The sequence below is a fragment of the Mizuhopecten yessoensis genome, unplaced genomic scaffold (genome assembly GCF_002113885.1).
Source record: "Mizuhopecten yessoensis strain PY_sf001 unplaced genomic scaffold, ASM211388v2 scaffold9847, whole genome shotgun sequence".
In the NCBI taxonomy this organism is placed as follows: Eukaryota; Metazoa; Mollusca; class Bivalvia; order Pectinida; family Pectinidae; genus Mizuhopecten; species Mizuhopecten yessoensis.
The window spans coordinates 484,599-509,101 of record NW_018408252.1 but is presented as its reverse complement, the minus strand read 5'-3'; the positions used below and the strand labels follow the sequence as shown (position 1 = coordinate 509,101).

General features: G+C 36.4%; 1 protein-coding gene across 4 annotated transcripts in view; it reads left to right on the top strand.

Annotated features, from left to right (window-relative positions):
• The window catches only part of LOC110458937, a 46,152-nt gene that overhangs the window by 7,335 nt on the left and 14,314 nt on the right, over positions 1–24,503 (top strand). For 2 of the 4 annotated variants that reach the window (XM_021510924.1, XM_021510923.1), the window contains exons 2-4: positions 6,787–6,819; positions 7,728–8,073; positions 10,421–11,592. In XM_021510924.1, coding sequence (XP_021366599.1) covers positions 6,787–6,819; positions 7,728–8,073; positions 10,421–11,592 — 1,551 coding nt within the window. The remainder of the gene's footprint in view (positions 1–6,786; positions 6,820–7,727; positions 8,074–10,420; positions 11,593–24,503) is intronic. The other 2 variants (XM_021510926.1, XM_021510925.1) reach the window with 2 other exon arrangements.

The following is a 24,503-nucleotide window of genomic DNA, read 5'->3' as shown; positions in this document are numbered from 1 at the left end:
ATATCAGGGGTCGACACTAACACTAGTTCACTAGTCCTGAACTAGAAGATTTCATCAAGGACTAGTGAATGATCACCTAACCTAACTGGTCCTTTGGACTTGTGAAAGATATGATTATAAAATAAAGAATAGTTATTTTTGAAATTTAGAAAACAACTTAAAATAAGATATATTGCATGATAATTGTCAAACTTTTTCTTAAACTTCACCATATTTTTATGTCAGTAATTATTTTAAGTTCCCCTACAGTCGATTACTTTTGATGTTTCGTGCTGTAGATCGCGATGTTTCCTTATCAGGAAATCTTGGACTAGTTACATTGACGAATTCGAAGGACTAGTAAATAATCTTCTCAACAAGTCCTGAAGACTACCAAGCAAAAAATGTTAGTGTCTAGCCCTGTATATCAGTTATAACAGAAAAACAGTAATGAAAGGACTTTGCACCAACGAAAGTCTCATGGTAGATTGATTCACTTACAGTCAAATACATGACAAGGAAAGATATTTTTGAAGATTCTTTGAGAATGAAGTAGGTTGTTGGACACTAAACTGTGGTCTCATTCAGGTGACAATCCCACCCTATAATATACCCAGTCTGCTGCTGGAAAACTCCAGGCCGTGCACTTGCATATGTAATGGCTGCCTCGCTACCCTTTCTCTGATAGCTACAGCTCAGGTGTGGGGTGTATATACACGCACAAAGTCCTGATTTGGCATTTTTGATTTTGCTCCACCCTGAATTTGCAGGTCAGCAAATTAAGAAATTTGTTGTTTTACGTGGCTGTCCCAGGAATAGCCATGCGCTAAGAAACACCACTGTTCTGTAACATGGTATAGATAACGCTGTGGTGTATCTACTACTGTGTACATGTATGTACTACTGGAACAGATAGGGCTGGTCAGGAAGACTTGAATTGTGAAGAATGAAGTGGTATTATCTTTCACTGTATACATATATATAAATTTAAATTATTATGTTCGCTGTACTTTGTTTATTTCATATATTTGACTTTCAGTCTTAGCTTTTTTTAGACATATCAGTTGAAGTTTGTTGTAAATAATGAGGGTCAGAGCTTCAGAGACCTCCATCAGTGTAAGATGAAAGGTGATATGAAGACGGAACTCTTATATCTGAATTCATGATGCTCACTCATGTAACTAGTAAATATTGATTGGTCAAGTTTACACCGGGATTGACAGCGGTATGAGGGATTCCCTGTTTAAAAGTGAACCTTCTACATAGAGTGGAGCAGGGTTGGTTAGTCTCCCCCACCCATAGCAGAGTTGGTTAGTCTCTCCCCCCCCCCCCCCCCCCCCATAGCAGGGTTGGTTAGTCCCCCCCATGGGTGTGGAAAGGGGGGGGGGGTAGGGACCCCATAGGTTTGCACTCCGTCCTTCCATCATATTCTGTCTATCCAAAACGTTTATCTAGGGCATATCGTCTATGCTGTTACACTGGGAGTAACTAGGGCATATCGTCTTTGCTGTTACACCGGGAGAAACTAGGGCATATCGTCTTTGCTGTTACACCGGGAGTAGCTAGGGCATATCATCTATTCTGTTACACCGGGAGAAACTAGGGCATATCGTGTATGCTGTTACACCGGGAGAAACTAGGGCATATCATCTATTCTGTTACACCGGGAGGAACTAGGGCATATCAGCTATGCTGTTACACCGGGAGAAACTAGGGCATATCAGCTATGCTGTTACACCGGGAGTAACTAGGGCATATCATCTATGCTGTTACACCGGTAGTAACCAAATTTTGCATGCAAGTACAGCAGTGTTCTCCGCAGGAAGTTTTTGATTTGTAGTTATACTGTCAAATTGGGAAAACCGTTTGCTGTTTATAATTTTGGCACCGATATGATCAACGCTCCTCATCTATGTCTCAAAAGCCATGCGTCACGGAGTATGTAAGATAAATCAGGTTATCAAAACAACATGGCCCCCATCTGAAGTATGCTCACTTTCGATCTATCTTATTGCGATTGTAGCAGAACCGATTTTAAGCTATCTCCAGCTTGTATTGACAGTCATTGTTGATATGAGCTTCTTATATAGCTTACTTATTTCAATCATTAAAATCTGATGGCCCAAAAACAATGCAGCACAGGTAGATTAGCAGATGTTTGACATTTTTTCTGAATACAAAGCTATTTTCTCTGCGTCTGTATTTGTATTTCCTCTTTTTGTGTGTATTTGTCGGTCAGGTGTGAAAATCAAAATCTACACTGAAGCCTTCGTGATCATGATAAACAGAAATCACTAATGAGACAAATCACACTCCGGTAATTGTGGTATATTGTTCACGTTTCACATTTACATGTATCAGTGGTTCACGTCCCCACAGATGTATCTACCCGCAGGGAACAGATTGTTGATGGTGGTGTCGCTCCTATAGAGAACAATAAAAAGTTTGTCTAACGAGGCCGAGTCTAATTGTGAAGGGGAGAAGAGGTTAAACATTTATGAGAACTTGATGTTCCAATTGTACTTTTGTCATTATTAACATCACAATGACCAGATGAATGCATAATGGTAAAATGGAAGTGCTTAATGGCTTATATTTTCATGTGTAGTGTTAAAACAGCCTTGGGAGAACACTGTGCATCTTGGAATGGCTGAGAACAGAATTTGTAAAATAGGTCACTGTGACCAATGCTTTGACCTATGACCTTAATCTTTGAAAACGTTTGTTGGGGCATATCTACTATTTCATGTGGAGAAACCAGATTGGTTACATCTATGTACATCTTATGATGATGGAGTGCAAAGTATAAGTAGGTCACTGTGATTTATGCTTTAAAAAAGGTTTGGGTGTATATCTTCTACAAATCTTCACCTGGAATAACTAGATTTGATAAGCAACTTCATGGCAGAGTGCAGCGTATGAGAAGTTGGGTCTTTGTGGCCAGTGCTTTGACCTTTGACCATTGAAAAAGTTTGTCTGCAGCATCTGAGTGAGCAGTATCTCATCAAGATTAACAAAATTCAGTATGCAGGTACATTTTATGATGGTAAAGTGCAGTATATGAAAAGTCAGTCACTGTGATGTGTGTTTTGACCTCTAACCTCAGTCATTGAAAAAGATGCTGCAGCATATCTAATTTATTATTTCACCTGGAGTAACCAGATTGGGTATGCAAATACATATTTGGATGATGGAGGGCAGAGTACAAAAGGTAGGTCACCATGACCTATGCTTTGACGTTTCATATAGATTTTTTTCCGAAGCAAATCTCCTATACTATTTTACAAGGATTAACAAAATTTAGTATGCAGAGCAAAGTTTACAAAAAGTAGGTCACTGTGCTTTGACCTCTGACCTAAGTCAATGAAAAAATTTGTCCAAAGCTTATTTTCTAAATTTCCATACTAATTCTCCTGGAGTAATCAATTTTGGTATGCAGGTATATCCTGAGTTGATAGAATTTCCTGTACCAAAAGCAAGTCACTGTGAGCTTTATTTTGACCTTTGACTACAATTGTTGAAAAGAAATTGTCGTATTGGTATTCTGTATCAAGATGCTATCTTTACAGTATAAAAAAACCCAAAGCAAATTAGTTCTAACGTCCATATTTCCAAACATTCAGTAGCCTTCGGTGGATCGATTCCAAATGGAATTCAGTAGTCCAGCACAAAAAGATATTGAATTGACTGAACAACATCAACTTTATTTTTCATTTACCTTAGATGTGTGTATAGTTCAGTAATTATAAATCTTCAGCAGTGGGGGACTTCATGGATTGCCTTGCCATATTTTGCCTTGTTATGAAATAAGTATATATACTCGGGCAGATATTGTTTAATATCATAAAAAACATGTCTGTATAATATCATTTAAGAAAATGTTGTGTTGTGATGTTTAATAAGTTGGAAGACACAAAAGGTATAGTTATATAGCTCGTTATAACCCTTTCACCACTGTAGACCATAATGGACTCATCCAGATTAATGCATGGTAGAGTCTACTGAAGTTACATAGGGGTGAAAGGGTTGATATAAATAACATTAATTTAAACAGTATCAAGGGGGCATTTGCATAAAATTGCTGATTCTGTCTACTTGTTCCTTATTCAGAAGATAAGATTATTTTTTATGCATGAGTGATCTTGTGATTGGAGTCATTTCCCTGTATTTGTCCTGCATGGTTGAGCATCGTGCAGTATGGTATGTATATATATATATCAGTACATATATATATATATATCAGCCGATTGTTTTACTTATATATACCTTGAGTCTGCATGCTGTACCAGAGTTTTGTTTGAACATTTAACACGCTCAGTTACAAGTGTAGAAATCTTTATACAATATGATAGGTATGGAAGTCCTTACACAAACAGTGTTTGTCATGTCAGCCACAAAAAAAGTTAAATCTTGAAAAAGGATGACACTATGACGTAGCTTGTATAATTTCAGGCAACCATTTCATACTAGCCTTTATTTTAATGCCTTGTGAAAGATAAGTTTATTCCATCTTAATCAAATATGATGATGAAAATGAGAACCAAGGTTTAATGGCATAATTTTCCGTCACTATAACAACCAAAAGTCATCCTTGGTAAAACCAACACCTATGACCCTGAAAAAAAGTTTCGTATTTTAAAGGGGCTCTGAAGATCCATTGAAAGATGTATTCAAAAAATAAAATGAGAAAAAGAGAAAAATGTTGTAAATTTATATATAGATATCTATGAATTTACACAGCAGCAGATATTGGTGTTTTACTGCAAAAATGCCAAATTTGTCTTTTAAAATTGATTTTTTTATGGATACTTACCAACTCTCCCTATTTATGAAGGAGACTCACGATTTTGAACCCTAAAATTGAGCATTTTCAACAAGTGAATTTACTAAACTATTCATATTTTCTAAGATCTGATACTTTCATCTGAAGGAACAGCTCAAAATATGCCATTCAAAAGTATTAATTTCCCCTAGGGTATACATAAACACTTTTTATTTAGACTTTTAATTTTGACCACACGTAATCTCCCCTATGGAAATTTCAAAACAGTTGGCAAGTAGGTTTATGCCAAGCTAATTTATTAAAACAAAAAAATCTTTATCAGTTTCCAGGAATAATCAGAGGTGAATGAACAATGATGAACCGGCAAATTTTAGGACTTAGTTTGATTAAATAGTTTTAAATGTATATGATAATATTTAAATATCATGGATCCTGGCACATGTGCATGCTGTCAATGGGAGTTTAAAGGGCACGGGTACAATTTAAGAATGACCTATGGGTGTACGATCGTATTTCGGGCTAGTAGTGCACTTGTCAACATAAGGTTCATTGTCAAAAGTTATAGACTTTTGATTTGATAAAATGTCTACGGATGAACTGAAATTTTATATACATTACCATGGTATTAGCTTTTACGAGAAAATGTTGCAGATATTTTAGAAATAGATTCAAATGTTCAAACCTGTGTATCACACGATTTCAATCGTTTAAGACGTTTTTTTCCTCGATATTTCTACATTTATTTTAGATGTTTACATTATTTTGTGATGAACTTGACTGTATTTTTTCATTGTTAAATCTAGGTCTGTTTTCCTGTTATGTTTGTGGAATGGAATTATCTCCCCTAGTGTTAACACGCTGCATGAATACCATATATAGTCTGGTGTTTGACAATTGCTATAGCCAATCCGCTTGGGGCATTCATACTGTACACATATGATGCCTTTTCCCCATCCGTCGGTTGCTACACGATATTCGGATTGACACGCACGAGTCAAGGGTCACGGAATCTTGTGGAGCGGAGGTGAAAGGTGAAAGGTGAAAGGTGAACCAAAGGTGATGGGCGGCGATTGGTTGGTGCATGGTGATATGTTGTCATGGAATTGATATGTTGTACGTTAAATTCAAAATTTGATTTTCTCTATTCTTACTTGTTTAATTTTCTCATCTGACACACTTTTTTAATATTTCATTTTATCACCTTCGAAAATTTTCTGAAAGAAATAATTGATTAATTATAATTTCTGAAATTATGTAATATAAGAATATCTTAATTGATGGAAAATCGAAAAAAGTTAAACTGTTGTATGTGTTAAATGAGCGTATTGATTGCATTTAAATGTAATGTGTGAATATTTATAAAAATTAGGGCTAAATTTTAAATGATTTTATGATGTATACGTGAATAATATATGTCATGCATATGAACAACTTTCTCAGGAAATTAAGTCATATTGATTTGATTATTTATTTGGGATGCTACTAAGATTATGAGATAAAATTACAAGAGTTATTTTGATTACAATATTGCTATGTGCCAATTATATAGCTTTATCCACTACAAAAAACTGCTTTTTGACCTGTGAAAATATGTATTTATATAACTATATACATTGTCAGAGCATAATTAGATGTTTAGAGTTTTTATTCAAAAATCCATATTGCAAGCTGATTAGAGAGAGAATTAACATTAGTCTAAATTGCGTATACTATTATTGTAGATAGTGTTTTTGAACCTTCTATTTCTCCGAGTGATATTAACATCAGACTTGCTTGCATGACTCGATTCTTACTGCATCATGTGCATTATCTAGTTTAAATGTCGTGCATGATAACTTTTCTGCGAAAGTTCGAAATTTAATCATCAAGACAATGTTGAAATGTATTATTCATCTTCCGACCCCTTGCAACACTCATGGAACTTCTCTGACCTGTATGGTTGGATCAGTCTATTGCGTTTGACAGGGGTAGCAGGATTGAAAACAGACTTTTGATCTTTGTGTTTTTCCATCACTCTCTTTCAGAATTTGTTTAAGCTGCCAAAAAAAGAAATTCTTGTAAGTTTGAATCCAACATTTCGTACATTGATGGTGATGGTTTTTACACCTAATTTAACTCATTCACCCCTAAAATGTTATTATGAACTATTCCAACATTTAAATTGGAAGAGTTCAAATGTGTCTTCAGGGGTGAATGAGTTAACTGTTTTTAAATGCAGATATACATGTCCTCCAGATATAGATGTGCACCAAAAAGTATTCTTTGGCAATTAAGTCATTTACCCCTGAAGACACATTTGAACTCTTCCAATTCAAAGGTTGGAATAGTTCATTATGAAATTTCAGGATGAATGAGTTAAAGCAGAATGAATGTTGTACTATCTTTGGTGTATAGATGTTTTCTTCCATTATTTTTAGAATATATTATAATCTTCCATGTATCATCTCGTACAATTTTGACACATCACAGATGAAAACGATTACATCAAAAATCGACCAAATCTACTCAAAAATGCAATCCCCTGTCCAGTTTCTTATGTAAGAAATTGAAACAAGTTAATAAGAGTAATTCACATGAAATATGTAAAAAAAAATGTTTAGCAAAATGATCTACAATAAAATAGAATTGATATTGTGTCCTCAACTATTTAAAGAGAGAAAGGAAAAGCATGATTTAGGGATTAAAAGTTACATATGTATATATGCAATATATTTCAACATTTATTGCAAACATTTTGAAAAACAAAATCAAAAAGTTGGTGCAGTTTGTATATATTTGAAATATTCAAAAAACAAAAAGAAAAAAAGATGAAAGTAATGATTGAAATTGATTTTAAGGTTCATCAGATAAATGATCCTTCATTTTAATTGCAATAAGTCTTGAAATCTGTAGAAACCATTTGTGCAACTGAATGTGTATCCTGCCTGGCTTGTCCCTACTAAGACCTGGTTATATTGTGTAACAGGACAAGTTGCCCCCAGACGAGCCACGCCCACCATGGAAGGGTGTGTTGGTCGAGTGCGCCAAACTCTGGAGCTATCTCTCTGGGATCTCCACCTTCGAGCGGGCCAATATGCTCCGGAAAGGTCGCGAGGTGCACAAGATATACGTGGAAGTAATGAAAGGAAAAACCTTCCTTGACGATCAGTTTAATCTCACAGAATTTGGACGCATGGTGCTTCAGAACGGGACGATACGAGCTGGACGTGCCAAGAATGCCAAACAAATTGTGGTGGCACGAGAAACCTTGTACTGTAGTGGTTCCGGGGCGTGTAAACGAGGATGTGGAGGATACGGCGAGTGTATACAAGGTGAGGCTCGAAACATGGAACTCGCTCCATAGCGTTTAAGTTAACTTTTAGTAAAAAACTTGTATGTGATTGGAGTATGTTAAAAAATGTGTTTGTTTTGCATTATTTTATGACCCATTAAGAATTGTGATTGTGAAAGCTGGTGTCTTGCAAGTGAAGATTTAGATGCAAGATTTGTCACCATCAAAACACTTTCTCTGTCAAGATTTAGAAATTAATCTATAATCACGTAAATTTAGACGAAAGTGGAGAATTCACTATTTTTATCACTAACGAGGTGTAGTATTTGTTATACCCTACTGTTTTTAAAACAATATGAAGTGAAATGGCGCAGTCTGTAACATGACAAATTCTTCTGTATGAAGTTTTAGGAGACGTGGTTGGAAACATCACTGGTTTATTATAAAGTCAAACTTGATATACGAGAGAATATTTCAGTATATTGCTTAGATGTTCTTTACTTTGATAGAATTACACCTGACCTATATGAAGTCAGAAGTGAGAGACGATGTGTAGAACAATGTTAAGGCTGAAGCTGTCATAATCCTAGGTTCCTATGTAGGTCTTCTAAAAGCAGTTCACTAATTATTATCCGTGGTTATAGGGCCTTTGCAACCAGCCAATAACTTTCTCTACTCCCTGGGGAGCATACAGCTGGTACTACCATTGCGGCGCTCACAGCTAGCATTCAACAAGTCTAGCACTGCCCAACTGCATACTCATTTACAGCTGAGTAGACTGGAACAAGCGGAGTAAAGTATCTTGCTCAAGGATGCAACACAGTGGCGTGACTCGAACCTGCAACCCTTCGGTCGCGAGCCCGGCGTCCTACCACTAGACTACCGTGCCTCACTGTAGCTTTTATTATTTCCAAAACTGTTTTGGAAAAGTCTTAAAAAACTTTAATTCCATGAACAGTTTTTTGAAGATTTTGGTTATTAATTATTTTTTTTTCATTTAACATTAACAATGGACAGTTCAATAAGGTAAAAAAATAAAGCAACATTTGGAAAACAGGAAGTTTTAAAAACATTATCTCTGAAGTTCAGGGAGATATTGCAGTAAAATGGTAAGAAAAGTCTCCCGTTATCTTCAAAATTTCATTTGTCCTTGAAAACTTTGAGCAGACTTTTAAATTTCAACTACGCTACGGTATGAACCCAGCCATATTGGCTGGATGCAAAGGCCCTATAACCACGGATAATTATTTGTGAACCGCTTTTAGACGACCTACGAACTAGGTTGTGATAAAGCGGTATATAAGAACCTCAAATTATTATAAATATTATTATTGTGAAAAATCCTGATCTCAGATGTAGCAGATACCTTGAGTATAAGGATGGTTATAGGAGATATACAGGTCTACTTGGTTAACACCTGGGTTTACCTGTCTGTCGGTAATGATAGGAGAGAATCGTCGTCACCCATTAAGCTCAATCTTGTAACTATCTAGTGAATCATGTTGTATAAGATGTAAGCAGAGAACAAAGGCTTGTCCTAGTCAGCTTAACAACTGAGGTAGTGGAGAGTAGCACATTTTAAGTACCCCATCACAGCTATTTATAACTGTTACATACTCCACTCATAGTCTAAGTCATCCGTCAAACCCACTACGCGTAAAAAGCTGATATATTTTGATAAACATATTGTTATATAAAGTTTGATACAGCTGACAAAGCTTCAGATATATTTGTCCTGGAAAACTTGTCACTCTAAATTACCTGTTGTATGACTTCGTTAGCAAACAGTATACCTGGATTTCTTACAAGGATATAGGTACATGAAGCCTACTGGCCATGTGTGGTAGCGCGTAGCTGCTGTATTTTTCATCGTCTATCTTGTGGCGTATTCTCAGGAACGACACGCAATTAATCATGACTTTGTCACTACACCCTGTAAAAACACCCAAGCTTCTCTGGTTGACTCGTTTCTGCCTTTGTTTTATTACATCCGCTAGCTTACTTGTCTAGGAATCCAGTCACAAGTTGTTCTGTAATTTACAATTGACAAGACAACTTGTAATTAAGCGACAATTTACCTGGAAATGTGCCATGAATTAGGTCTGCACTGAAAATTTCAAAACACCTAAATAAAATAGAACATGTGCTGTAAATAAATATAGGATTGGTTTTGACAATACTATTAATGTAGTAGTTTGTATAGTTTTTATCATATAGGCCTCCGATTGCAGGGAATATATTCTTTTTATTCTATGAATTTTTCAATGTTAGTTGTGTTACAGGAAAACTTACAGTATTATATGTATTTGATTCATTCGTTTGTAAAGAAATAGAAAATTAAAGACATGGAAAAAATTCTAAAAGGATAATGTTTTGTGTTTTTCCAGGGTGTGAAAAAACAAAGATGAGAGGTCACAAGTGCAGTTACCGTGTCAAACTGACCATGAGACTAGGGTATGTCAACTTCTGGTTTGTTGAAGTGCTCGGCGATCATGAACAATTTGCTAGTCTCGACTCAGTGGGCGTCAAAAGTTCACCTTCACCGAAGATGTCCAACAGCAGTAGCCCTGCCGGGTCACCTAGCCATGTTCCAATAATTCAGTCGCCAAATTCAGATCTTCCAAACTCAGCGGCCATCACTACAGCTTCACCGTTGCCGCAAAACCTGCCAAATATTCTCACCAATGCTTTGTCAAATAGTCTGACAAGTAGCTTGCCAAATAGTCTTACCACTGCATTGTCTAACAACTTGCCAAATATCATCGCTAGTCAACCAATGAGTCTGCCTATTAACTTGCCAAATAATATTGTATCCTCCATTGTGAGTCATCCAGGGCTATTTGCGAGTCACGCTGCAGCCGTCCGGTTGTATAATGGTGCTGGTCCGTGCGAGGTTGTTTACCCTTCAATGGAGGGAATCGCACAAAATTATTGTCAGGACATGCCAATATCTCTAGTCAAAGTAAAAAAGGAACCAGAAGAACCACAGGAGTCGGGTGCCGAGCCTCACGTTTCACAAACTTTCCCAGAAAGAACGACAGAGGAGGGAGATTTAAAAAATGACTCTTCAATGATGACTGTTACTCACAGTGAGGTATTTCCAAAGATTTCCTCAGGAGGTCGGGCTAAAGCTAGAAAGAGATTTCATCCTGCACAGGTGATGGGACAAAGGGAAGCTCATCGCCAGATGTTCACTCCGACCAAAACAATGTACACACCAGAAACAGCCACCAGTATTCCACAATTAAATATGGAGTCGCACGTGCGTAAAGAGTTACGAGAACTTGTTGCTCGTCGCGAACAGGACAGAAACTCTTCCTCTTCAAATTTTACATCCATGAACGGACAGCAGGAGGTGCGGCCTGTAGATTATTGGCCGGAGGCAACGTCTTACCCCAACGATGAACCCAGCGACAGTTCCATGTACACTTACGTCTGGGATGGTGACATGAATGAACCGCAAGTTGTCGAGGAAGATGTTACCATGGAAACAACCAATGAAGAGAAGGTAGCAAGAAAGGTTGCAAAGCATGTGCATGGTCGCTGGAAAATGGGCAAGGTGCCGTTTTATTTTTTATTTCGTTTGTTTGATTTTGAAAGCACCCATCGTTGTTATGTACAGTTTTGTAAAAAAAAAAAAAAAAAAAAAGATATCATTAGTCACATTTTACTCTAGGTCTTTTTTGTTTATTTTGTGATGTCTGTGATGTTCCATTCCTACATTGTTCATATCTGTTAAGTACCTCTGGGTTTAGTCATCATTTCTTCCTTTGTCTACAAAGTGAACAGAATTGTGGAATAATATGCATGTGTGCATCTGTCTGGTGACTTGTGTTATGATTATGGTGTGTTCAGTTGTACAGTGGTTTAATCTGGTGTCCCCAGTTTATGGAAGGTCGATCTCATCCCCGCAAAATATTTTGATAGAATAGAATTTTGCCAATGAAATTAACAGCAATTTATGAACATTCTGTAAAGCATTTTTTCCCGGCATGTTGACCTTGTTGCATCTTGTCTTTCAAATGTACGTACAGTATCGCCATGCTTTCCGTCAAGTACATAGAACAGTGTATAGCCAAATCTCTGTTCACAATAATCACCAATTCAATCCCCAATTTGGTGCCTAAAATATAACATTATTTTCTGTATACTTATTTCTGTTTTCCAAACATTTATCGGAATCCTCCTTTCCCTAAAGTATTGTACCTTTTTGAACTTAATTAAATATCTCATGAAATGGTGTAACCTCTCTGCTAAACAGTTTTAACATCTTAGGTGATTTTACCACTATTTCCATCAGGTTTGGTATGTGTATCCTTTGTACCAGGTATGTGTATATAGCTTAGGTTCAAGCACTCAAAAGAGCAGGATACAAGAGACTAAAACCACAGGAGAGCTCGTAGAACGGTCTGTGTACAGGGGAAGCCATTTGAAGCAGGGAGGGTGTGCATGTTCCTGTGTTTGTTAATAATTACTCTTCAATTGACCAAATTATAATTGCCTGCATTACTGGTTGTAATTGTTGTACATATGTCCAGTCTCACAATTTAAGTGTTGTGCAGTTTCTTATCAGTTTTATAATTGCTGATAATTTAAATTGATATTAGTCACAGAAACCATTCGTATGAACGCTCAAGGATAAGTTAACATAAATGGTGCAATATCTTTTTGAATTCAGGTATTTTTTAATCTCTAAAATACCCAACTTAGTATGATCTAGATCATCCATCAGAGTTATGTCTGTGTAGTCTAGATCCTCCATCAGACTTATGTCTGTGTAGTCTAGATCCTCTATCAGACTTATGTTTGTATAATCTAGATCCTCTATCAGACTTATGTCTGTGCAGTCTAGATCCTCTATCAGACTTATGTCTGTGTAGTCTAGATCCTCTATCAGACTTATGTTTGTATAATCTAGATCTTCCATCAGACTTATGTCTGTGCAGTCTAGATCCTCTATCAGACTTATGTCTGTGTAGTCTAGACCCTCCATCAGACATATGTCTGTGTAGTCTAGATCCTCTATCAGACTTATGTTTGTATAATCTAGATCCTCTATCAGACTTATGTTTGTATAATCTAGATCTTCCATCAGACTTATGTCTGTGCAGTCTAGATCCTCTATCAGACTTGTCTGTGCAGTCTAGATCCTCTATCAGACTTATGTTTGTATAATCTAGATCCTCTATCAGACTTATCTCTGTGTAGTCTAGACCTTCCATCAGACTTATGTCTGTGTAGTCTAGATCCTCTATCAGACTTATCTCTGTGTAGTCTAGACCTTCCATCAGACTTATGTCTGTGCAGTCTAGATCCTCTATCAGACTTATGTCTGTGTAGTCTAGATCCTCCATCAGACTTATGTCTGTGTAGTCTAGATCCTCTATCAGACTTATGTCTGTATAGTCTAGATCCTCCATCAGACTTATGTCTGTGTAGTCTAGATCCTCTATCAGACTTATGTCTGTGTAGTCTAGATCCTCTATCAGACTTATGTCTGTGTAGTCTAGATCCTCTATCAGACTTATGTCTGTGTAGTCTAGATCCTCTATCAGACTTATGTCTGTGTAGTCTAGATCCTCTATCAGACTTATGTCTGTGTAGTCTAGATCCTCTATCAGACTTATGTCTGTGTAGTCTAGATCCTCTATCAGACTTATGTCTGTGTAGTCTAGATCCTCTATCAGACTTATGTCTGTGTAGTCTAGATCCTCTATCAGACTTATGTCTGTGTAGTCTAGATCCTCTATCAGACTTATGTCTGTGTAGTCTAGATCCTCTATCAGACTTATGTCTGTGTAGTCTAGATCCTCTATCAGACTTATGTCTGTGTAGTCTAGATCCTCTATCAGACTTATGTCTGTGTAGTCTAGATCCTCTATCAGACTTATGTCTGTGTAGTCTAGACCCTCTATCTGACTTATGTTTGTGTAGTCTAGATCCTCCGTCAGACTTATGTCTGTGTAGTCTAGATCCTCCATCAGACTTATGTCTGTGTAGTCTAGATCCTCTATCAGACTTATGTCTGTGTAGTCTAGATCCTCTATCAGACTTATGTCTGTGTAGTCTAGATCCTCTATCAGACTTATGTCTGTGTAGTCTAGATCCTCTATCAGACTTATGTCTGTGTAGTCTAGATCCTCTATCAGACTTATGTCTGTGTAGTCTAGATCCTCTATCAGACTTATGTCTGTGTAGTCTAGATCCTCTATCAGACTTATGTCTGTGTAGTCTAGATCCTCTATCAGACTTATGTCTGTGTAGTCTAGATCCTCTATCAGACTTATGTCTGTGTAGTCTAGATCCTCTATCAGACTTATGTCTGTGTAGTCTAGATCCTCTATCAGACTTATGTCTGTGTAGTCTAGATCCTCTATCAGACTTATGTCTGTGTAGTCTAGATCCTCTATCAGACTTATGTCTGTGTAGTCTAGATCCTCTATCAGACTTATGTCTGTGTAGTCTAGATCCTCTATCAGACTTATGTCTGTGTAGTCTAGATCCTCTATCAGACTTATGTCTGTGTAGTCTAGACCCTCTATCTGACTTATGTTTGTGTAGTCTAGATCCTCCGTCAGACTTATGTCTGTGTAGTCTAGATCCTCCATCAGACTTATGTCTGTGTAGTCTAGACCCTCTATCTGACTTATGTTTGTGTAGTCTAGATCCTCTATCAGACTTATGTCTGTGTAGTCTAGATCCTCTATCAGACTTATGTCTGTGTAGTCTAGATCCTCTATCAGACTTATGTCTGTGTAGTCTAGATCCTCTATCAGACTTATGTCTGTGTAGTCTAGACCCTCTATCAGACTTATGTTTGTGTAGTCTAGATCCTCTATCAGACTTATGTTTGTATAATCTAGATCCTCTATCAGACTTATGTCTGTGTAGTCTAGACCCTCTATCAGACTTATGTCTGTGTAGTCTAGATCCTCTATCAGACTTATGTCTGTGTAGTCTAGATCCTCTATCAGACTTATGTCTGTGTAGTCTAGATCCTCTATCAGACTTATGTCTGTGTAGTCTAGATCCTCTATCAGACTTATGTCTGTGTAGTCTAGATCCTCTATCAGACTTATGTCTGTGTAGTCTAGATCCTCTATCAGACTTATGTCTGTGTAGTCTAGACCCTCTATCAGACTTATGTTTGTGTAGTCTAGATCCTCTATCAGACTTATGTTTGTATAATCTAGATCCTCTATCAGACTTATGTCTGTGCAGTCTAGATCCTCTATCAGACTTATGTTTGTATAATCTAGATCCTCTATCAGACTTATGTCTGTGTAGTCTAGACCCTCCATCAGACATATGTCTGTGTAGTCTAGATCCTCTATCAGACTTATGTTTGTATAATCTAGATCCTCTATCAGACTTATGTTTGTATAATCCAGATCCTCCATCAGACTTATGTCTGTGTAGTCTAGATCCTCCATCAGACTTATGTCTATGGAGTCTGACCCTCCATCAGACTTATGTTGTAAAATCTAGATCCTCTATCAGACTTATGTTGTAAAATCTAGATCCTCTTTATCAAATTTTGCACAGTCTACATTGTAAGAAGTCTACATTGTATTACACATGTGCATTCTACATCATATCACAGTGTACATTGTATTACAGTCTAAATAAATACTGTCTACATTGTAATGCACAGTCTACATTGAATTGCAAAGTCGTAATCATATTACAGTCTGCATTGTTATACACAGTCTTCATTGTAATACACAATCTCTACATTGTAATACAGTCTACATTGTAATACACAGTCTACATTGTAATTCACAGTCTTCATTGTTATACACAATCTCTACATTGTAATACACAGTCTACATTGTAATACACAGTCTACATTGTAATTCAGTCTTCATTGTAATACACAATCTCTACATTGTAATATACAGTCTACATTGTAATACACAGTCTACATTGTAATATACAGTCTACATTGTAATACACAGTCTACATCGTAATACACAGTCTACATTTTAATATACAGTCTACATTTTAATACACAGTCTACATTGTAATACACAGTCTTCATTGTAATACACAATCTCTACATTGTAATACACAATCTACATTGTAATACACAATCTCTACATTGTAATACACAGTCTACATTGTAATACAGTCTTCATTGTAATTCACAGTCTACAATGTAATACACAGTCTGCATTGTAATACAGTCTACATTGTAATACACAGTCTACATGACATCTGTTATTGTCATGTTTCACTTAATATCATGTTTTCCTATGACAAATGAGAATTGATATTAGGAAGAATTCAGTGTATAAGGTATCAATCTATTCAATGTAAGTAGCTGATACAATGACTAGAACAGAGATGTTGTATACAGCATTGATCTCTCTACCTATCACTTATATACAGGTTGTGGGTGAAACTGAGGGTTTTCTGTGTCTTCATTTCCAGCTCATTAAATTACAATTTCTCTCGTCGGTTTAGTATTTGTGAATCAATCATGCTATTACTGTTAGGTCTACACACAGTAGAAGTGAATTTAGAATATGTAACTTTGTGTACTTTTATCAACTAAGTACTGCCATAACTCCATCATAGGCTTCAGAAACATCTACATTTTAATTATAAAATAGACATATACGAGTTACCTTTAGAATAGAGGTGTTTTCTCTATGATAATGATATACCCTGATCTGACGGAAACTGTCAACAGAGATGTACTTTTAAAAATATGTTATGTGACTTCATGGGTGGAGAATGTTTCATTTAGGGGTAGATCAATATAATATATTACTTGTCAGGGTATCAGAATGTTGTTATATGAATACTTAAAACGTTCGGCTGCACTTTCATCCTTTCAGGACGGTCTGATCCTAATCTTGCCATTTGCTTGGGTGCTTTTTAAAGCAAAAATTTATTTGGGTGGATGGGCTCCGGTAAAATTGCCAAGGTACTATTGGTAGGGAGCTGGAGGATATTGTAGGAAGGCGGGGTCTATAATGTCTTGTAGAACTGTGGGAGGCTTTAAGTAAGAAATTCATTATCAGAAAGTCTTATGAATTTATCCTCTTTTTATTATCCTGCCAACAATTAAAGATTAGCTGTTAATAGAATAATTGATACAGAGTTATTATGAGACTTTACGCTACAAATATTAGCATTGAATTTATGAAAAAAACAACCTTTGTAATGTGCATGGATATATATCATTTATTATTAAATAGGCACAATATATACCTACCTGTGAAATCTGTATCACATTTATTATCAGCTGTAAATTAAAATCGGTAGTTTAATAAGGTACTTGTTCATATGATAAAATCTTAGCTTGCTTTCGTCTAGATGAATAAATGTACATATTTGATTAATACTAATTATTTGTGAGGACTGCTATAGACCCTTTGAACCTGAATAAATTTACCTGTATCTCACACCTGTACGGTAGACTAAAACAACCTAGGAGGGTTTTAATACGTTATATCATTTAAAGTAATTGATTTGGTTTTTTTTGTAGAACAATTTTAAAACATTTTGTACCTATCCTATTTAGCTTTTACCCTTTCACCCCTAGGTAACTTTAATAGACTCTACCATACATTTAAATGGATGAGTCCATTATGGTCTACAGTGGTGAAGGGGTACCAGCGTGGAAATTTTAGGGTGCGATATATATATATCAATAATACATACAATATATTCTAGAATTTTTACCAGATAAATCTATTGGACGTACTAAGACTCTTTGAACTTTAGGTAAATATAAATTTAGGGTCTATGATTTGTTGCATGTAAAAGATAGCTGTATATTAAGATCCGAATAAGACAAGGCCCTTACAGAGTTATCTGTATCTATATGTTAAAAGTATTGTCAGGGTTTATAAGGATGTGACAGACTAGTTTGTTGTTACAGTATTGTACTTTAAGGACTGAGATGTGTAACAATGGGCCGTGGTGGCCAAGTGGTTAAGGCGTCTGACATTCTGCTACCACTAGCCCTCCACCACTGGGTCACGGGTTCGAAACCTACGTGGGGTAGTCACCAGGTACTAGCCGTAGGTCGGTGTTTTTTCTCCGGGAACTCTGGCTTTCCTCCAACACCAAAACCTGGCACGTCCTTAAATAACCATAGCTGTTAATAGGACGTAAAACACAAACAAACACCAAACACCTGCGATGTGTACAAAATTTAAGAATATTTACCGCATGAAAGCAACATCTTTATAAATATGATATTCAGCCAGGGAGGACTGGAGCTGTGTCTACCTGAGTTCCATACCTGTGGTATATGTCACTAGTTAGAAGATAGATACAAACACCAGTGGTTTCTCACCTTTTGTTTTACGACACAACATTGTCACATAAATCACATGATCGGCCGCTGTTGGCGCCTCGGGCAATTAATCCGAGTACCAACAACATTTAAGCGGAGTGGAAAAAGGGTATTAACGCCAGTGGCGTTATTTAGGTCTCTTGTCTCCCAGTAAATCCTGTGACCTTTACATGACCTAGCAGGGTTGTGGGGAGATGTCAAGCCTATCATTACAAAGTAACCTTTTCTTTATTTTAAAGAAATGAACGTTAACAGAAGTTGTAAAAAACATATATCGCCAAAAGGTATATAGTTTTTCTAGGGAAGTTGGCAGGGAAACAAGTTTTGCAGAAGGATGTATTAACACAATGATGCATAAAGTTGTTTAGGCATGCAATACGTCTGATGATAGTAACATTATGTAGCTATAGCCTAGTGTAATATGGAAATAGTAGCATTATGTAACTAGCCCAGTATAATATGGAAATAGTAACATATGTAACTATAGCCCAGTGTAATATGGAAATAATAACATTATGTAGCTATACAGCCCAGTGTAATATGGAAATAGTAACGTTATGTAACTAGCCCAGTGTTATATGAAAATAGTAACATTATGTAACTAGCCCAATGTTATATGAAAATAGTAACATTATGTAACTAGCCCAGTGTTATATGAAAATAGTCACAATATGTAACTAGCATAGCCCAGTGTAATATGAAAATATTAGCATATATGTAATCCAGTAGAAGTCTGTCAAAGTAACATTAACATTAAAGTCCCAATCCGTTAATCACCCAAAGGTGTTCCGATACATTCTGCTAGTTAGCTTATCAGATATAGCACGACATACAGCAATACAGAAAATACATTTCCACGAATGCCAATGAACTTGGAAAAAGGGGGATGTGCTGATTACCTGGGACACCTAACCTGTGCATGGGAATCGTTTTTGGGGAGCTTTTTACCAGGCATGAGCTTATTACCAGTGAAATATTTGTAATTATTTCCAGTAAAACATGATAGTAACATGATATAATTGAGCTCTTTGGGTGATTACCACTTCTGAATACAAGATGTAGTTACACATCTGCAGTTTGATTGCTTTAAATCATTTTCCAATGACAAACTATAAAAAAAATATTGATAGGTCCCAGATTGTAGATATCTGGTTTGTACAGGTGTCCAGATTGTAGAGGGTCTGGTTTGTACACATGTCCAGATTGTAGAGGATCTGGTTTGTACATATGTCCTGATTGCAGAGGGTGGGTTTGTACAGCTGTCCTGATTGTGGAGGGTCTGGTTTGTACAGGTGTCCAGAGTGTAGAGGGTCTGGTTTGTACAGGTGTCCAGAGTGTAGAGGGTCTGGTTTGTATAGATGTCCTTATTGTAGAGGGTCTGGTTTGTACAGATGTCCTGATTGTAGAGGGTCTGATTTGTACAGGTGTCCAGTTTATTGAGGAACTTGTTTGCAAAGGTCTCCCTATTGTAGATGAACTGGTTTGTTTACATTGGTTACAATACAGGATGATGGAGTTGTCCATCAGCTGATGGCTGGCTATAACAAAGCCTCATATGACATCAGGACAATAGTGTGACAAACATATATACCCACTGGTCCCCAGCTGACTTGATCCGTTTACATCGGGCCTGACCTACAGCTGCTGAATGGCATGTCAATGGTGTGCATTTGTTAGTTACGGGATGTATACAATGTTTATATAGGGATGTATCCGGGGGTGTACCATAACATTTCTGTATCAATTTTGTTCATGTACCTTAAAACAAACATCTGAACTGCAAGTTAGAATCATTTTGCATGTTGAATTGTTTACGATGGATGGTGACACTGAAAAATTTGAACAATGTGGATAATTTCTGTCAATTTGACATCTGATGATTCAAAACAAATTGACATGTTCTGTGATTCCTAGACTGAGGGGCCATGGTGACCAAGTGGTTAAGGCGTCTGACATTATGCTACCACTAGCCCTCCACCACTGGGTCGGCCAAGTGGTTAAGGCGTCTGACATTATGCTACCACTACCCCTCCACTAATGGGTTGCGGGTTCAAGACCTACTTGGGGCAGTCGCCAGGTACTGACCGTTGGTTTTTTTCCCAGGAACTCCGGCTTTTCTCCACCACCAAAACCTAGCACGTCCTTAAATGACCATAGCTGTTAATAGGATGTAAAACACAAACAAACCAAACCAAACTTAAAACCCTGAAGACGGTTTATATATAAGGAGGTTTATTTTTAGGAGAATATCACACTATCACTTATGAAATCCTGAAGTTAGAAGGTTGTCACCTCACTAACAGTCACCTATCTATAGAAAGGTAATGACTGGATGACCTAACAAAATCACACTTATTATCAAAACTTGAAATCACTAATTGATATTTTTTCAATGAGATTTTATGCTGATTAATCATGGATAGATATAACAAACAGTTAGTGACAACAAAATATTGAAATGCTATAACGACTTTAAGAATGAAATTTTTGTATCGAAGTATAACATATGGAAAGAAAAGGTGTTATCTCATATTGATTTTAAAAAGAAACAAATTTTTATCCGATATTTAAACTGAAAGTGAACAGACAGACAGACTACACAAGTGAAGTAAGAAGTATATACGTCATGTTTGAGCTGTTGGGACTTGATAGTTTGTGTTGTCGGTGTAAAAGCTATGCTGGATCAGTCAGTGATTTAATTACGGAGACAATGCCGGTACAATAACAAGGTATATATCTGTCTGCTTTGATCGCAGACCTGCATCGTGAACCATGTACCGCATGGCAAACCGCGCTTAGTGTGATTAATAACTCTCCAACAACATGCAGGTCTGCGAATATCACGGGGAGTACACGTATACACAACGCCATGACTTGTGTGACACATGGTTTGGCTGATGAATATTCATGATTAGTGTTAGCCAATAAAGTTCATTGGGCGTGTTGTTCATAGCAAGTTGACATTTTGTTGTTTAAGCCATTAACAAATATTATCTCCCTTGCTTTCTCTACTTCGTTATTTGTCTATAAGAATCTACGAGATAAAGCATTTATCTGGGAAAAAATGGAACTTGGAAACATAAAAACATATAGGTTAATTTTTACTAGTATGACTACATCAACTCGTAAGAGCAGAAATAAAAGTAGGGACTATATTCTGTATCACTACACTTCAAATACCTGTTTGATGGAAGGACACTGTATGTTGGTGTAAAAAGGCTTAACCAGGTGATCCATATTAGATTCAGTATCAAGTACTTGTTATACAGGTTCACAGAATTTGAATGTTTCATTTCTTCAACTCATTCAGGCTGTCAATTTTAGGTTTGAATATAGTTATTTTGCATTTATAACTTATAATATAGATTATATATTAGAATAGGTTTTAACGACGCATATTGCCATACACATCATATCTGTGTAATGTGTCCAGAGTTAGCTCCCTTAATGAATTATATTTTGATTTCAAGCATCCATACTTACCAACTTTTTGAAATTTCCATGGGGAGATTATGTGTGCTTAGAATTGAAAAAATATATAAAATGTGTGTATGTACACTCTATGGGAAAAACCACCTTTTCAAATAGTTTCTTTACGGTGAAATCATCAGATCTTAGAAAATAGGATCAGCTTAACAAATTCACAGGTTGAAAATGCTTAATATTAGGGTTCAAAATGGGTAGTCTCCCTCCTAATTGGGGAGAGTTAGCGAGTACAAGTATGAGCATGTTATAATGCAGAATAATCTGATTGGTATTTATTTGTTAGTTTGATAAACGAAGTTCAAATATCCTTTAAAAAGTCGTTGCAGGGGTTAGTTGTTTTTGAGTCCAGGTAGATGTCACGGTGTTGTAGATCATACTAAGGATGTAGAATGTGGTGTGGTCAATCGGATTGTCCGGGTGTAGACATATGGCAGAGATCCAGAATTCCTGGTCGGTGAATGTCTGTAGCGAGGGTATTAATGCCACATTTTTCCGATAACCATACGATCGCCCCTAGAAACGTCTACCCTGAAGCACTGTGATTTTTGCCCTTACTTGGAATACATCATGTAGAGGTGGATCAATAAGAGAGAGAGATAGATCTCAATTTAACACACTCCATTGTGCCTCCATAATACCCTTATATTGTAGAGAGGAGAAATTGTTCGGTGGGTATCCCGGACAAAATTGACTTATAACAGCTTCTCCTTAAAGTGTGGCAAATGAAAAGAAAAAAATAAATGATGGGTATCTCGAAGAAATCCAGTGTCAGAAAAGTTTGTATTTAAGCTGTGCGGCGTGCTTAATGAATATAAACGAAATCATATGGGTATTGAGGGGAGAGAGAATGGAAATAAAATAAATCAAATTGCTCATAAAAATTCATGAAATTGGTTTTTTGTGTGTGCTGTTTCATTTTAACACCCCTACAGCTAATATCTGTCTGTTTTACATATCAGTATCTCTGTCTGTATGGGTGAGTGAACGTTTTTGATGTGTCGGTTAAGATTAGGGTGGGTCGTCATGACGACCTCACACTACCCGGGGGTATGCCTATGTGTTATGAGCCATGTGTTCCTAATGTTATCCCAGGGCCAAGTCACCAAGATCCTTTTCTACCGAAAAACTCACAAAAAACAATATTGTTTCATTATTCTCGGGTCACTAAAAGTTTGATGTTTATTTTGTATGAACTTAATGAGCCATTAATATCCAATTGCCATGTTGTATTATATCTGACAAACTTCTTCACTATTATCAAAATAATTATACTGATAATATATAATTTTCATACTTGTAAAATCAACTGATTTGTATTTGTTTACGACATTCCTGTTAATATCATTTGTCAAAGAAAGTGTGATATTAAGTGAAATATGACAATAAAAGAAACTGAAAATTCATCCCTATTGAGATAAAATTGAAGAATATGTATGTGTATGTAACTTTTTATGAAATGATGTTTTGAATACTGCCTATGTGTGTAATTCTATAAATCTCCCTGATCATAACATCACAAGCTTGCAATCATTGAGGTAGTCGTAACTGTTTTCTCTTGTGTAAGGTAGTACTTGTTATTTATACATCGGATGTGTCGAGTGACTATAACATGATATTAAGAGGAGTCAAGAGTTATATTACATGTTATAGTAACAGTGTTAAACCCTTTCACCACTGTAGACCATAATGGACTCATCCAGATCAATTTAATTATTATGCATGGGAGAGTCTACTAAAGTTACATAGAGGTGAAATGGTTAAGGGAGACATAATTAATGTTAGCAAAAAGGTGGAATAAATAAGTTTAATTTGGGTATCAGGATCTTATATAAAGGGAAACGAAACTTTTGTCTGTATGTGAATTAAAAATAAAATATTGCATGAGCAAAATCAAGAACTAATTGGTTTTGAAATGGTATATGCCACTTATGGAATTTCTACAAGCATTTATTAGGATAAATTTGGTATGATTTACACATGTGTACCCAGAACAGCCCATCTCTGAATTTACAATACAGTTGGTTTTTTTCTTTCTAAATCTGTTTTAAATATTTATGCCTATGTTAAAATGTGACTGTGGTACTTCCTTGCAAATAAACGATAGTGAAGGTGTTTTTAAAAGAACATAAGCACCTTCAGGAAATATTTTATTCAAGCGATACCCCTAAGAGTATTGTTAAGGTAGTGTGGATCAAATCTACCGGCGTATCTAAGGGTAAAGTTATTTTAGACAGAATGGCTATTTGCATATTATCTCTGGCAATCCTGCCATAAAATGGGGTACTTAAATGAGTCGTAACAAACAAGCAAGTCCATGTAATCTCGCCAGTATAATAACTTTAGGCCACATGAATAAACAAATTAAAAAATTGTCGATATATCGACAAGGTACATACATGTTGAGAAAGCTTTTCATCCGGCGACAAGATTACCTCCCCTTGTAAAATTCAACCTGCATGGTTTTGTAAGGAAGTGTTTCTGACACAAATTTATTATTCACAAGTTAATGTTATTTTATTCAAAGTCAAGAATTCATAACTGTTCATCAAGATATTAAATACAATAATAAAAGAATGGTATAACAATAGTGTTCAGGAGGGAGAGGGAACTGCACATGTTAGAAAGGATGGAGGTGTGTTGTGTTAGAAGGGAGTGTGTGTGGGGGGGGGGTA